Consider the following 15,842-nt stretch of genomic DNA (forward strand, 5'->3'; position numbering starts at 1 on the left):
CGTAATGTTTCTAAGAACATTGATCTGTTTTGTCCTAGAAGGGTGACATAACATGGAGGCCCATCACTTAGTCACAGGAAACTAGATTGGATGAGGGTCCGAATTTACTTTACCACCTTGCACAGTAAGCAGGTAGGGAAAAGAGGTAATAAAAATCTTCATAGCTTATTGTGGGAGAACTGAAGCAAAGAACAACATCATGGGGGTCACTAAATGTCCATAAAAACCATTAGACAGTATGTACATGCTAGTTGCGTGGGAGTAATAGAAGAAGAAAAAAATCCATTTCTGTTCAATCATCACAAATATAAAAATTAGTTTGATAAAGATCACTGGGACTTGAGCTGAGACTGCAGATTTTCCACAAACACTCCAGGTGGGTGTGTTGTGAAACGAAGAATGAGTAGTTGGAAAATTCGTTGATGGGCCGTTTCCCAACTTTGGACTGCATGACATCAGACTATTTGAAATAGCTCAAGGTTTTAAAAAACAAACGCTGCAAGTAAACAGAAATTGGGTCGTCACCGGGTCTTACGACAGGTTAATGATCCATAACAAATGACCAAATTTACTCAGAACAGTTAACCAGGCACAAATTCAACCATTTTCCTTGACCATTAAACTAAACAGTGTAAGATAAGATTGGGTAATCTGGACATCAATCTTATGAAATGTTGCAGGAAAAGACAAAGCAGTGACCAAACAATTTTTTTTACTAGTCACACTCACAAAATATCACAGAGCTAAATGTAATGCCTTATAAATAGACAGAAGCAGATGATAATAATGATGGCTAATCTCAAATGGCTTAAGGTGATGTCAGGAAGATTTAAGGGCCAGAAAAAGGACAATGTGTAAAGCATAAAGGGACGTCATCCTTAGAGGTTAGTTTCTTGGTTCATAAAGATAGTAAATATCCTTTTAATGATTAGCAGCGGGAAAGTTCCTTCACAGTAAGTTAACAAGAGGGTCAATATTTGTTGTCAGTACAAGCAAGAATCCATCCGCCCATCGACTTTATTTCTAGGATTTGTTGTGGTTTGCTAAAATGCTTTGTAAGATGTTGGTGACTATGTCATTGTTGGAAAACATATATTCAGTATCGGTGACTCCCAGTGCATTTTTGTCCTGTTTTTCCTTTACACTTTGTGGTTTTCTCAGTCTTAACCAGGGAAGTCATGATTCAAACATCAGTGCTGGTTTTGTGACCAACTCTCATCTGCCCTGCTGCCCAGTAGCTAAATGGATTATCACAGCTTAGCTCATGAGTTTAGCTGACTTAAAGTGTTCTGTGTAATTGTATAGCTTAGCTTGGAATGTCAAACTTTTCTCAGCCATCATCCTCTTCTGTGCTTCAGGCCATCAGGGCCTCATTAAACAAACTCTGGCTAGCTTAATTAATCTCATTATGAGATTAATTAAAAGTCTTTGGAGGAAAGTTAGAGTACTGAAAACCAGTAGCAGTGGCAGAGACATAGAATGCAGAATTACCATTTTATAGTGATTTTTTTTATATATAAAAAGGAATTAAAATATTCTGGCTTAAATCTGAAAGCCTTTGGTTGTTGAGTATTTTATTTTTTCTTTGTGTATTGTCTGCAACTGAATTTGAATGAGAGCTGTCAAATACATTATTTTACCAAATATCTTGTCTTGCTTTTTAGCAAAGTAGTTTTTATTTTTAAGATTTCTATGAAAATGTGTTTGGCTGCTACAACTATATGTCACTGATAGTTGTAGCACTTCATGCTGTGCTTAAAGTTGAGCCACAAAATATTATTATACTACTGTATATGATATGAATTCACTTTCCATTCTTCACCCATCTTTGTTCTCAACCGTGCTCCTCAGAATTACATTAATGAAGAAATAATTGTGATTACAAATTTCTTCTTAATTGTGCACCTTGAATGTTGAGGATCTGCAGAACAAAAGCAGTTTTGGCCATATATATTATTATAAATTTTAATATTACGTAGGTGTTTGGATGTTGATGCATTTGTATCTTTGACCTTAAAATCAGATTCCTGTTCTTATCAGCTCGTCTTTGCGCTGCATTGAGCAGATTTTGTTATCCGTAACCCTCTTGTCATTGTGTAATAGACCTGTCCTGTAAGTAGATGACAATATTTTCAAAACAAAATACCACAAGGCTCAAGTTCAGCACACATCTTATCGATCTGTTGACTAAGCGGTATTGGGCCTAATCTGTGAACAGTAAGGGGACATTTAGGTCTCACGTTCCATATCCCAGAAGGGAAACTTGATATCTCTGCTGACTGCCAAACACTCAGGTTCATGTTAGAGTTGATAGCTAAATATATATTTATCATGTCTTACTATTCTGTCCTGTCACTGAACTGAATGCAATAGAAAAAAATGTGTACAGCTGTTAAAGATCACAAGAAAAATGTGGCCAATATTGTTTATTATTTGTTTAAAAACAAAAAAGCATGCTGAGTTTCCCCTTGCCCTACTGTATTTGATGTCTATGCATGTCTGGCTTCCCAACGTGTTGGAGCTAGACAGGCTGGCGTGATTTCAACTTCCATATGCCAGATTCAAAATCCTCTCTGAAGCAGCAATCAGAGAGAAGGATGGATCAGACCGCTTGTTACTTTCTTTACTCTGAAATGGTCAGAACCTCCCTTTGATTTTCCAGCACAAATACTGTATTTTTTTTTTCCTTCTGTTGCCATTGGAGAAAATCGATCTTGACATGTGAGATTTGAGGTGGAACAAGCCAAGATCTTAACATTTTTAATTTTAAAAATTATTTACAGTGGGTTGACTGATCTACAGATCATTAAAATGACAGAAAACTGAGGGGATTGAAAAGCTTGTTTTGCTTTATTTTCTTGTAGAAAACTATTTCAGATCCCAAATTTGAATGCATATCCTATGAAAACAGTGATCAGCTGGAATCTCTTTGTCAGAGAGCAGAGACTGTTTTATGGCATTAGATGCAGTTTTTTTTTCTGTTGCAGTGAGACTCTAAAGAAGCTTGTTGGATTTAAAAGACTTGTAGGTCTAAATCTTGAATTTGCTCTGGCTGGGTTTTTGAGACCACAGCATAGATGCATTAGAGTGGTTGACTTTGAGTCATCTGTGTGTGTAAGAACATGTCATGTATTTTTTCTAGAATTTTATTTATAAGAAAATTTCAGTGATGTAAAATATCAAGAAAATATTGATTAAATTATTTAATACATACAGAATGATATATTTCAAGTGTGTTAATTTTTAATATTATGGCTTGCATCTAATAAATATTACATTGGTCCAGTAACAGGATTTTTGTTACAGACATGTTCCAACTATTTTATTGTGTTGGTAAATTATAACCTAATAGCCAACACTGAGTTTATTTGAGTTATATGGCCAGTTTAATTACCATATAACGAATGTGTGTTGATCACAAATTTTCAGAATTAATCATTGACTATATGATGAGATCACACGAATCTCTCAGTAACTGGGGATATGAGGATTTATGGTGTTTTATTGAGCACTCAGCTTACCTGTTTAATTGTCCAATCGATTAATAATTAATGTTGATATTTCCACCACCACTGTGATCCCTTACTTTATAATGTCACATAGCAATCAATGTCCACCTCACTTTTCCTTACAGGAAAGTGAGGTTTAGAACAAAATACCCCTTCCTCTGGTCTAATGATTTGGCTAAAATGTGATTGTAGGAGACTAGGGCTTCAGCTGCTAAAAGTAGTGTCTGATTAATTGACATGGTTATAAAGAGATTATGCTTTTCTGCAGCTTTCTTGTGCAAGACCTTTTTCATCTTAGTTGAAAACTTGTATGCACTGTGTACTTCACTCAATTTTTAAGGAAGGAAATTTTATCATAAATCAAAGTTGTGAATTAAAGCATGGAAAAGTTGAATTCCATTCTTAGGGTGTTTGATGCCTGGTGAGACAGGGCCACAATGCAATATTGTTGTGGGATGGAAGATGAGGCTTTAAGTACTGACTTCTATGATAAGCATTTTTAAAATAAACTTAATGCTGAACATTTTGTAGAACTTAAAGATTTTTAAAAATGGCATTTTCAATTTTAAAGCTCATTTGCGATTTGTTCACTGAGATGAAGTTTCATCATCAGATACAATTTTATTTTGCATAGACAGAGGTACATCAATAATCCTTTAATTTTAAAAGATTGCTGACACTCTATCAGCCATTTTACAGTCTTGAAAGTGCATGAGTAATAAATAGCTGTTTTTCTTTTCACTCCTTTTCTTCTGTTGTTGTATTTGCAGTGACAGGAACATGAAAAAGATGGACTGAAAAAGAAATATTGTTTGTGACAGAGCTGCTGCTGGGGGAAGCACAAATGCCCCTTCCCTCTGGTCTAATGCCTGAACTGAGACTTCATGGTCTCAGTTAAGACATTTCTCCCTTGAGACTTTGTGGACCAGAGGATGGCAATCCTGACTCTGTACTGTTTTGGACAGAAGGCTCTCACGCATGTTGGATTTATTTTTGCCATCTTTCTTTTCATTCTGTCTCCCAATATAATAGAGTTTTGTATATCTTTATCCCATCTTGTACTAACCGGTGCTTTAAGGTGTCTTATATTTGCCTGGTAAATTGGGTTTAAAATAGAAACTGTATGCAACAAGATGGCTGGTTCAGACAGCAATTAGTTGATCATTCACTACACTGAAAATCTGTAAAAACAAGCTTTTTTGTTTAATAAATTATCACCTGAAAAGAATGCTCAGTTTAGCTTTTCGGGAGCTTTTATACATGCTACATTTTTTGTATGCAGTGTGGGCACATCAGTGCAAGCACAGAAAAATCTAATTAGCTCAGCAAACAGTAATCAGGAATCCTCATTGGAAAAATGATGAAATAAAATAGCATCCCACAAGCTTTGCACTATGGCAACTGTTCAGCAAACTTGCTCAGTTTTTATTAATAGTAGACACCTCCAGCTGAAAGAGAAACGCCTTTCATGGATGTAAGGGGAAATCTTACAGTGAGCAGATTTAATTAAAATAGGCAGGTAGGATTTTAGGCATTTTATGGAATCACAGTGAGACCAATGGGCAACATACATACCTGTAGCAATCCTGTATGACTAAGTTTAGATATTTAGACACAGCTGTGAGTCTCAAAATAATGATAAACTTGAGGATAGATGGCGTAATTATTATTGTTTTAATCTTACATTTATGCAGGTCCCTTTCATTCAGCAACATAACAAAATAGTAAATGTAATAACGTTAGTAGAAAAGTAGAGTTGTAGTTACTATGAAATCCTTGGTACAATTTATTTACAGTGAATGAAAAGAAAAGCATTCCTGTCGCTCGGTCAAAGTCCACCCTTCAATGTTGCATAAAGTCTCAACCTGATTGATGTAATTTAATTAGCTAAAGCCACTGTTAATTATACTATTACTGTTAACGCCACTGGAGCAACATTCCTTTACAATGTAAGGAGTAAGGTAAGACAGAAGATAGTAGTAGGCTGCTTAGAGGGTGCATGGTTAATTTAGTCTTTTTAAAACGGCAGGAATTTAGCTAGGCTGTTAAATTACCAAATAATAATGAAAATTTAAGTTTTTTTTGTTTATGAGATAGCATCCGAATCCTATGAGATGTGGCCCTGTAATGATGACTGTGCTTATGAGAGGGTATGCCATGAGCGTGTATATATAAGTGCTGTTACATCTCTCCATTGTAACTTGTCCTTGTTTTTTAGCTTCAAGCTCTTAGACCTGGCCTGTCTCTCAAGGGAATCTCACTCTAGGCACTGATGTAAGGCTAAGCTATTGCTGCCCACATAGCTAAGTGTACAAATGGCTTTGTTCAGGAGAAAAGCTACTTTAATACCCCTCCTTTCACACTACAGTTCACTTCATGTGGACTGTCTGCCTAAGGAGTACAAAAGTAAGGGTCATGTTGTAGATTTGCAGAAATTAGAAAACTTGATCTTCTAAGCCGTATTATATGCAGAGTATTTATTCTACTAGGTTATCAGGTGGTGGTTATTTTATCAGCACGTGCATATATTGAATATTCTACTCAATTGTAAAATATTTATCACCAAAAAATCTTAATAATTTAAACTAACAATTCATATAAAATGTCATTTATTCTAATGTGATGGTTTTTCCTTGTTCCTGGTCCTGAATTCACATCACTCAAAAGCACATTGTGCATGTTAAATATTTCCTTTTCAGGTTAAAAAATTTAATTGGACCACATACAGTACTGAGCCTGGATTACCTGTTATGGTCATATGCCTGCTTAAGATATAAAATCGGCAGAAACTGATGGCTTTGTTTCCAGTATATATTATATATTGGTACAGTAAAAAGACAAATAATTTCATAAAGATTTAAAAAAATTTTTGCTGTTCCTTTCAGAAAGTGTAACTTCTATTCAAAATCCATTCAATAACTTATAGACCACTTTGTGTTGGTCTAGTCCATAAAATTGTATTGAGGTTCACAGTTGCAGCAGGACAAAATGTGGACGACTTCAAGGGACATTAATATTTTTGAAAGAAATTGGTTTTTGGTTTGGTTTTATGTTGGTATAATAACCCAAACATGGTCATCTCGTGGCAGGACCTATGAAAGCAGATCGTCCTCCAAATTGCTCTCAACTTTGTCATTATTGTCCCTCTGAATGTCCTGAGGGCAGGCAATCGGAGCGGAGGACAGAAGAGAGCGTGTTGTAGGCATTCCTCACAATAGGGGCACATTCAATAGAAGCTGGATTTCCAATGTTCTCTTTTAGAAATGTCAAACACCCACATACGCTTTGTAGTCCCCCGCTCCCCCCAATGCACACACACACACGCACACACACGCATTCTACTCTAAAGACACAGGCTTCACCAGGATCTCAAAATTATCTTCCTACACACACTATTTCCTTCTTTCGCTGTGTAAGAGTTCTCTGAGGAGGCACAACAGTGGTAGGATACATGCTCTAGTTTTTATCTCATAAAAAATTACTATCATCGCTTTCATCCTTGCTGTTTAGCCTCTTACCACTGCTTTCTTTGACCTAAAATAAAGCAGCTTCTTAAGGGGTTCTAGAGTGATGTTTCAGTTATTATATTTCTAACTGATGCTAGCATTACCTGAACCAGCATTATAGGTTTAAAACGGAGCCAGAGAATTGGTGCATTCCCCTCAGTAAAAAAAAAAAAAGGTTTAATGGAGAAGCCATCTATCCAAACAGTCTGAATAGAGACCTCCCCAACCCAACTCAATCCTCAAGTACTTCTAGGAGTCCCCACTGGGTCTCCATCCCAGCTTTGAGATGTGACATTGCCAGTCTCCTTTTATCCTTTCAAAAGCCTACCCATCAGGGAAATTATTGTTGATCTGTCAATTGGCATCACACCTCTACATCACAGGGAGTGTAGAAAATTAGGGGTTACTTGTGTCCCACAAAAATATTCATGCACCCATTAAAGCCTCATGCACTGAGCTCTGCACAGATTCTCATGCCTTTCTTTGGTTCCCTCTTTTTTTTTTTCCTCTCTCTCTTGCCCAGATGTGGCCAACGGCACCACAGGCTACAGGCCTCCTCCCAGGACCAAAGAGGTTGTCATCAATGGCCAAACAGTCAAGTTGAAGTATTGCTTCACATGCAAAATCTTCAGACCACCACGTGCCTCCCACTGCAGCCTCTGCGACAATTGTGTGGGTGAGTTATGGCATTTTCTAAGTTTTGACTGGAAATTTTAGTGCTTTTAGTACGTAAGTGCATCTTCTCTGTAGTTTGGAATTTGTGTCGCACTTCAAGTCAAAAGTCAAGAAATTAATCTTCTCCACTTGGAGCATAAACATTACTGTTAAAGGTTATATGAAAAGTTATCTTTAAAAAAATACTTGTAAAAAAAAAAAGAACAAGTGAATTTATAAAAACATAACATTTAATTTGTTCTTTTTTTCACATGGAAATGAAGGTCATTGTTTATGCAGTGAAAAATATGCTCTTGCTCTTTAGATTTTCTTAAATGTGTCACATTCAACAACTCCTGTTTGAAATTTATTGGAAGTACTCAACAGTTTCAGTGGACAATTTGTGTTTATTTGGATTTAGTTAGCTTTTTCTCTAAATCAAATAATTTTAAAACTTCTTTATGTTGACAAAGGTTGATATTTAGCAGTTTTTGATTGGATACTTTTCTAAGTTTACAAAAAAAGAAAAGCAAAATCATAGAGCTGATGGGTGAAATATTTTATTTCATAGTGGAATACAATAGGTGGACTTAGACCACTGTGACTTCACATTGATTTTGGAAAAATTGTGTTTGTTATTGACAACACAAGTTAAGCTAAATATCTGAAATGTGATGCAGACCTGCTTAGAAAAGGGCATCAATTGAAAACTTGTTTACTGAAATTATACTCAGTTCATTGAATGGAAAAACAGTCTTCATAAACAAAAGAAAATGTAAAAATTTATTTTCTTCAGTTTTTTTTTTTTTTTTTTAATAAAACACTGTACAAAATATGTGTTAAAAGAAAACCGTTATCAGAAGCCTCATTGGTCAGGGCTTCCCACTCTTTAGAGTCAGTTCTGTATTTCATTGTCTGTTTCCCTGTTGGAGCAGTTGGGCAACATTTGAGACAAAGATAAAGAGCCTATAAAAGAAAACAATGAAAGATGGTAATCAGACAATTTGTGCACACTAGTAGAAAGGAAGGAAGGAAGATTTCACAAAGATGGAAGAACACCTGACAGAAATTGTATGTTCTTACATAAAGTTGTGTTTTATGAATATTGTAAGCAGATGATTTATGTGTAACAAAAATAACCAATGAGACTTAGCTGTTCTGTTTTTTTTGTGTTTTTTTTTTTTTTTTTGGTAAGATGAGACAGGGCAGGAGGTTTGCATCCATGAATTGATTTCTGAAATGACATTGACAAAGACCTGCAGTGTTACACTTATATGCTTTGTCTGCATTGTTTAAACACAAATTTTAGTTTCCATACATCCATTATCTAAACACACTTATCCATGCAGTGTCACCAGGGCGGCTGGAGCTCATCTCTAGCAGCCATTGGTCGAGAGGCGAGGTACACATCTTGGACAGGTTGCCATGCCATTGCAGATTTTAGTTTGTGAATTGAGATAAATGCACAACACAGATAGGAGCACGATATTGCACCGATTCATAAGGAAAACACCATTTCTTGTGATAAATTTAATAAATTTACCATTACAATTTAAAAAATGTTTGACAGGAACAAGATTACCATAATAACAAAAATAGCAACAAACAAAAAAAAAACAGTAGGTTGTAATCCGTAAACCTTTGTGCAGAACTGAATTTAAATAGACAATATATTGACTCTAATGGATTTATAAGCATGAGTTCAGAGTCCCTGCAGAAAACTGTTTCCAGTAAACACATTCCATCTCTGAATTCAGAGCTACAAGTCTTAGCTCTGCCAGCCAAAGACAAATAGCACATATAAACAAAAACCAGACACGCAGCTGCCTTCTCAGGGCTAAATCTGATAACTATTTTTAGATCATTTTGGAAATCCTGGGCAGCACATCCGCTGGGTTGAGAAGAATAAAGAATTCCGGCTAGTTTTTGTGGCCAATTTTTCATCAGTGATTTTCAGACGTTCTGATCTGATGATGCAGATTTTTAACAGATTTTGGTGTGTTTTCTGGACCTAAAAATACAGCTTTGTGAAGCTCTCTGAAGATCACATTAAGGGTGAATGAATGTTTTCAGAAGAAAAATGTATACACCTACAAAGCTTTTAGACTGCGGTTCAACCCTTCCATGTCCTCTAACTTTAATTAGGATTATGGGGTGAAATAGTACTGATGCAGGTAACATTTTATCAGCCTTAGGTTAGGTGTCTAAATGATTATCGTTAAGAACAAGCGGGGTGATATGTCTTCTAAAAATTAAAGTTTTCTTGTTCCGATAAAGTAAGGAATGTGTTTCTAAGTTTTTCTGCTTGTGGCGTTGTAAAAGCCAGAGGGATAACATGCTGTTAAATAAGTAAGAAGCCAAGATGGATATCCTCACCCCAGTGGCTGTCCAGGATAATAACATGGAAGATTCACTGCCTTTTTATTAAGGTTCTTCTATCCCTTTGGGTGTGATAGAAGAAGGTTATGGCATGCACAGAATTATGACATACTACTGCCTGTATGGTTTAAACTGGCAGCTGTCTGTGTGTTTAAGTCTGGATGAATGCTGCTGCTTGTCTGAGATAACAGAGGGTAGGAATTGAATAATTGATTTTAATGGTAATTTTATTGCTCTTTTGATGTGCTTCAGTTTGAGGACATTCATAGCTGCAATAAGCCCTTTGGGGGATTTGTGTAGTTATGTAAATAGAAAATAAATGCATCCAAAGAATTCTGGTAAATAAATATGAATATACTGCATTATTATGAAGCCATTTAGAGACATTGGTTCCCTTTTAAAACCATATATTGCTACAGAGTAGTTTCAGCATTATTTATTAGATGTTCTTTCTCTTTACCAACTGTGATATAATGTTAACATAAAATGTTTGTGATTTCCAGAAAAAGTAGAAGAAGAATATGTCAATAAAAGCTTCACTTTCTCTTCTAGTTGCATTTTTCACTTCATCATAAAAACTCTGACAGACTGTCACAATTAGCTTCGACTAGTTGTAGCTATCCTTTCTCATGGGCCAGAGGCTCCAGCTCCAGACATGTTTCAGTCAGGCATTGATCAGTGGAGACAAAAGCAGGTCATTTCACCTCACTAAGCTAATAATGGATCTAATTAATTAGTTAAGTAGCTACCACTGAGCACGGCACCTAGCCTGCACTCAGAGATTAGACTGCGTTACTCATGGGGATTAAACAACACCAAATACTTCTGCCTCAGAGTAATCAGTGACATAAGAGTAATAAAATGGCTTAATGATTAAATAAACCACTGCTGATTAATGGAGCACTACAGAAAATGTCTTTTCAGCTCAGTGGAATATTTTTAAACACTTTCTACCTGGTTTGTAATCATCTCTCATGTGATCAAATATTCAGAGATTGACATACCAAGACCACCACTTTATTTGTTAAGTTGTGAAAGTGTTTGATTAACCGTCTTGATTGTTTTACGGTGGTGTATTTTCTGTCCTGTGACAGCCATGCCAGTCAGCTTGTATTTGCTAGATTTAAATAAAAATCCAGTGTTGGCATATGTAACTTTTGAAATATATTTTTCAATTTTTTTTCACAAATATTCAGATTTATTCTTCAGATATTCAGGTCAACTTGTCAATCTTAAACTTCTGTTATGTCTATCTCTCAGCCAAGATGGGGGCATCCCTTTTTTCAATCAGTGAAGCTTGATTTGCTGTAAGACTTTGGCTTACACAAATTCTCAGCAAGGATTATATAACCATCTATAATCTTGTTTTTTCTTCTTTCTTTTTTTTTTTTTTTAAGCTTCGGATGGAGCTCAAGCTTCAGTGTCTTCATTGTGTCACCAATAACTTCGTAATCTCCCTCTATGTGTCCTTGCAGAGCGTTTTGACCACCACTGTCCCTGGGTGGGAAACTGTGTGGGAAGGAGGAACTACCGTTTCTTCTACATGTTCATCCTCTCCCTCTCCTTCCTCACCATCTTCATCTTCGCCTTTGTCATCACACACATCATTATAAGTAAGTAGCTCACTGGAACAGTGCAGATGTACATTCTCCTCCTGACTGTGCTCTCAGAGTATTTCAAGCCGGCAGGTTGTAAGTGGGCGGTGTGAAAAGCTGCAGAGTTCTGGCTCGTTACCGGCCTTCCAGCTGGGAGCAGCCGGTGGACGGCTCAGTGCGTCGCCCTTTTTGGTTTTGTGGTTTTGAATCATACTTTGTGGTGTAAACCTGATCTGAGAATGAGAAAAAAAGAGCAAAAAAATAAATAATGATAATAAACTCTTGAGAGCAATTACTGAGGAACTTATAGATTTATATTTTTCATACTCCCACTGGATCCCATGAGTCACTGCTCAATCCTACATTTGTTATATGTAGTTGTGATAAAACCTACCTAGTTTATCCACAACTCTTGGGTAGTGGTATATTAGTTGATGTTTAAATAGCGCTTAACTGATGGAGGGTTTTTTTAGTATAAAATTGACCTTAAAGATGTCTCCTAAATCTAGTGTAAAGCTAAAGTATTTGCCTCCTTACAAATTTTCTCCATTTGCTTTTCTTGCCACATGTGAAAAATGTATGGCTCTCAGATCATCAAACAGTTGTAAACACTGGTTAAATATATAAAGACGAAAACACGTTCTTAGTAACTCAGCTTTTTGTCAAAAGCTGAGTTCAGCTGAAGTAGGCTAAAATATGTCAAAAAGCCACGACATTGCCTAAATAAAGATTTATTCAAGAATGCAAGGGAAACAAAGTTATTCCTCTGTCAGACTGGAAGGAGTTTAAAGGTCCTTTAAAAAGTTTTGGGACTTCGGCAAACCACACAGCAAAACATGATGCATAAAAGGTGAAAACTTGGAACAGTAATAAACTTTTCTAGCTTCTGGATATATTAAAATACAGATAATAGACTATTATATGTTGCAATAGAAAATACTATTTTATCAAGCATTTCATTGGTGTCTTTCTCTGGAGTATATTCTTACTGGAGCAGGCTCTAAATGCCTTCCTTAAATCTGAGGAGACACTTTGAGAAAATAGAGGAATTCAGTAGGAAGGAGACCTTTGAGGTCCATCAAGTTCACACATAGCTGCCACAGTCATGCAGCTGAAAAAGATCTATCAATCGGCTCTTAGTTTCCTCAAGTTTTGTGTGATTGGATGACACTTGCATCTAAAAACGGTCTTATTTACCTCTACAAAAGTGTGAATGAGAGAGGGCTGTCTGACAAATCTCGCTTCAGGCAACTTGCTGAAGAACTATGAATCCTGCTCTCTAGATGTTTTTCAATGAAATAACATTGGAACAGTGAAGGTGTATTGTGACTTATTACCCCTGACAATGTATGTTCTAAAACAAAATACTATCAACGATGCAGAATATTAAAAAAAGAAAGTGATGGAGACAATCAAACCCTGGTGTTGGTCGTCTGAAGGTTTGAGTCTGCTTTATTGCTTCAGGCAACTTGCTGTAGAACTATAAATCCTGCTCTCGAGCAGAAAATCCTGCTGGAGTGTCAGTTCATAGATTTAAGGTCAAGTACTGCTGTATTATGCAGCAGAACAATGATCCGAAGCAAGTCTGCATCTGAATGACTCTGGGGGAAACAAAGCAAACAATTAAAAGTCAAAGCCTGGACTTAAATCTAATTAAGTAGTAATTGTTTATGCTTGAACACCATTCACTGTGGTTCAGTTAGAAGAATGTGCTAAAATACAGTGATGCAAAAGACTAACTAGCACTTTTTTTGTGTTTACTCAAGTTAATTTTGTCTTATAAAAAAAATGTTTGATCTGAAACATGCAAGAGCGTTTCTTTTTTTTTTTTAAAGAACCAAAAATAGAAGAAACTTTTAGGGGGTCAAATACTTACTGCTTCACAATACTGTAAGTGAGCACTGCATCCATAGCTTTTGCACATGCGCAAGAAAGGCAACTGCATTAAATGTCTAACAGAAAGTGCTTTTCTGTGTTCACAGGTTCAAATCAAAAAGGATTCCTCACTGCACTGAAAGAAAGTCCTGCAAGATATCCTTTTTGCCAAACCCTGAACAGTGTGAGCAGATGAATATCTGCTTTATAGGAGGGATTTCTTTGATTTTGTCTGATTATTGCCTTAATACTGCTAATTCTAACACTTTTGATAAAAAGGGTTTTCTGCAGTTCCATAGGTTAACCAAGCAGCAAAGAAAATTCTAATCCACTGGAAAAAAACCAGTAGAATGTTATTTTGCACTAAATGCCAAAAATATAAAGAAGATGACTGATCGGATCTATTTTAAATTATTGACTGTACTTTGCAGCTGTTTTTTTTTATTTATGCCAATGCATACAGTTTGATCTCCTGTATCCATTACAGTACAGTACATTTTACCAATGCCAGAAATAACTGGCTTTGCAGCTTCCATAGAATAAACATCATATTTATTGTTTTAAGAGGTGCCAGTCCTCTTAAATTATGATTAAGGGGATTTTGAACTCTTCTTGTGATGTTGGGAGTCTTTATTAGCAGTGATCTAATAGGAAACGAGCAAAGACAGAAATGGGGAAGACATGGAGCAGATGTCTGAGGGATGGGAATCAAACCTCCTGATGACTGCATCATTTTATATTTATTTAAGAAGGTAAATTAAAACAGGAGATGACCAAGGCTTCAAAGTCATTTGCTTCATCAGCTTTAAGCACCAGAACAGCAGGAATAGAACTGAAGAGTGTTTTATATGACCTGAAATTGGGCTGTGGTCTCATTTACAGAAACATCTGTGCTGTGGTTACCTCACTGCTATCTACAGCTTGACTAGTGTGGAAATCTTGGTTCAAGCTGCTGCTTTTTTATTCAAAACCTCTGCTTGAGTCAGTAGTCTGGGTGTCTTTATGGTATCTCCCTTTAAGGGTGGGATTGAGTTGGATTTGAAGGAAGCACTCTAAGCACGTCCAGGGTATATGTCACAGACGTGCACAGTTTTATTAAAAAATAAATTTGGTGTTGATGGAGATTGAGTCTTAGGATCTAGAGCTCTCAAGGGAGGGGACATCAGAAAGACCTGATCAGCCAACCAGGAGAGGACTTGTGGTTGATAAACAACCAATAATAAATTTTTTCCTCTAAAATAATTTTAGATTCAGACTTCAAAGTTTAAAAATATTTATCTTGATTGGAAACAAACTACTGTCTTTACATTGCTGTATGTTCTGTTTGTTTGACAGTCAGCAAGATTTTTCTTTAAAAGTTGCAACAGATTTTGTTATTCTAAAACATCCTGAATTAAATATCTTGTTAGATCTAATTTGAAAAATGCTACATACTGAATGTGAGTGTTATTTTCACTAGGGTAACATGTTTTTTTTTCTTTTCTTGTGTAACTTTGTTTCCATTTTAGTACCTACTACATTTATGGCAGCCATACTTAGCTTTGTCTACACCTTCATCATCTTCCTGATATATTTCCAGTTACTCTAAATCAATTGCAATTATTTTTGCTTCCCTATTAACTTTATGCTGTTATAATGCCTATTTGAGCAACCGGTATCTGCTTATTGTTTTTTCATATTACTAAAAACAAACACAAGCAACTCTGTTTTGTTTTCTACATTAATTTCATTAGCTTTTCTCTCTTAACAATAATATAAGACTTAATGCAACATTTAGGAAATATTTTCTTAAACTCTGTAAGATCCAAACAATTAATTGCAGCAAAGTTTCTCCTCATCCCATATGGAATTAACTTTTAGTTGTAAATCGTTGCCATTTTAATTAAATCTTTGCAAGCTGTTCTGTGGAAGTTTTATAAAAAGCTGTTTTGCCTTTAAATCAAAACAAAAATATATGCCAGGTTTATCCAGAGCAGAAGAAATGAGGACTTGGATATATTCTTTTCAATGTAGGATATAAAGGATTCCCCATCCATCTGATCTGGGCTGTTGAGCTTATCCAGGTGCATAAATTATTCACTCCTAACGACATGCAGTAAACAGCATGTTTAAACATTTAAATATCCCCTTTCTCTGTGCTTGATTAAGAACTTTTTTTTTTTCTGGCAGAAAGTTTGCTAACCTGATGATGTCCTGCCAAAGGAAAAATGACTGTTTATAGTATCAGAACAATTCTTTGTGACAATAAATTAGTGATGTGCTTTGACTTTGCTTACAGGGAAGATATTGATGGGTGAAAAAAACAAGGTTAAAGATTAATTGAG

At 35.9% G+C, this 15,842-nt stretch overlaps 1 protein-coding gene across 3 annotated transcripts in view; it reads left to right on the plus strand.

The window, feature by feature from the left end:
* The window catches only part of LOC129365389 (palmitoyltransferase ZDHHC14-like), a 42,447-nt gene that overhangs the window by 17,998 nt on the left and 8,607 nt on the right, over positions 1-15,842 (plus strand). For all 3 annotated transcript variants that reach the window (XM_055038565.1, XM_055038566.1, XM_055038567.1), the window contains exons 4-6: positions 7,539-7,691; positions 11,524-11,661; positions 13,626-13,674. In XM_055038565.1, coding sequence (XP_054894540.1) covers positions 7,539-7,691; positions 11,524-11,661; positions 13,626-13,674 — 340 coding nt within the window. The remainder of the gene's footprint in view (positions 1-7,538; positions 7,692-11,523; positions 11,662-13,625; positions 13,675-15,842) is intronic.

The sequence above is a fragment of the Poeciliopsis prolifica genome, unplaced genomic scaffold (genome assembly GCF_027474105.1).
Source record: "Poeciliopsis prolifica strain line A6 unplaced genomic scaffold, Auburn_PproV2 SCAFFOLD013, whole genome shotgun sequence".
In the NCBI taxonomy this organism is placed as follows: Eukaryota; Metazoa; Chordata; class Actinopteri; order Cyprinodontiformes; family Poeciliidae; genus Poeciliopsis; species Poeciliopsis prolifica.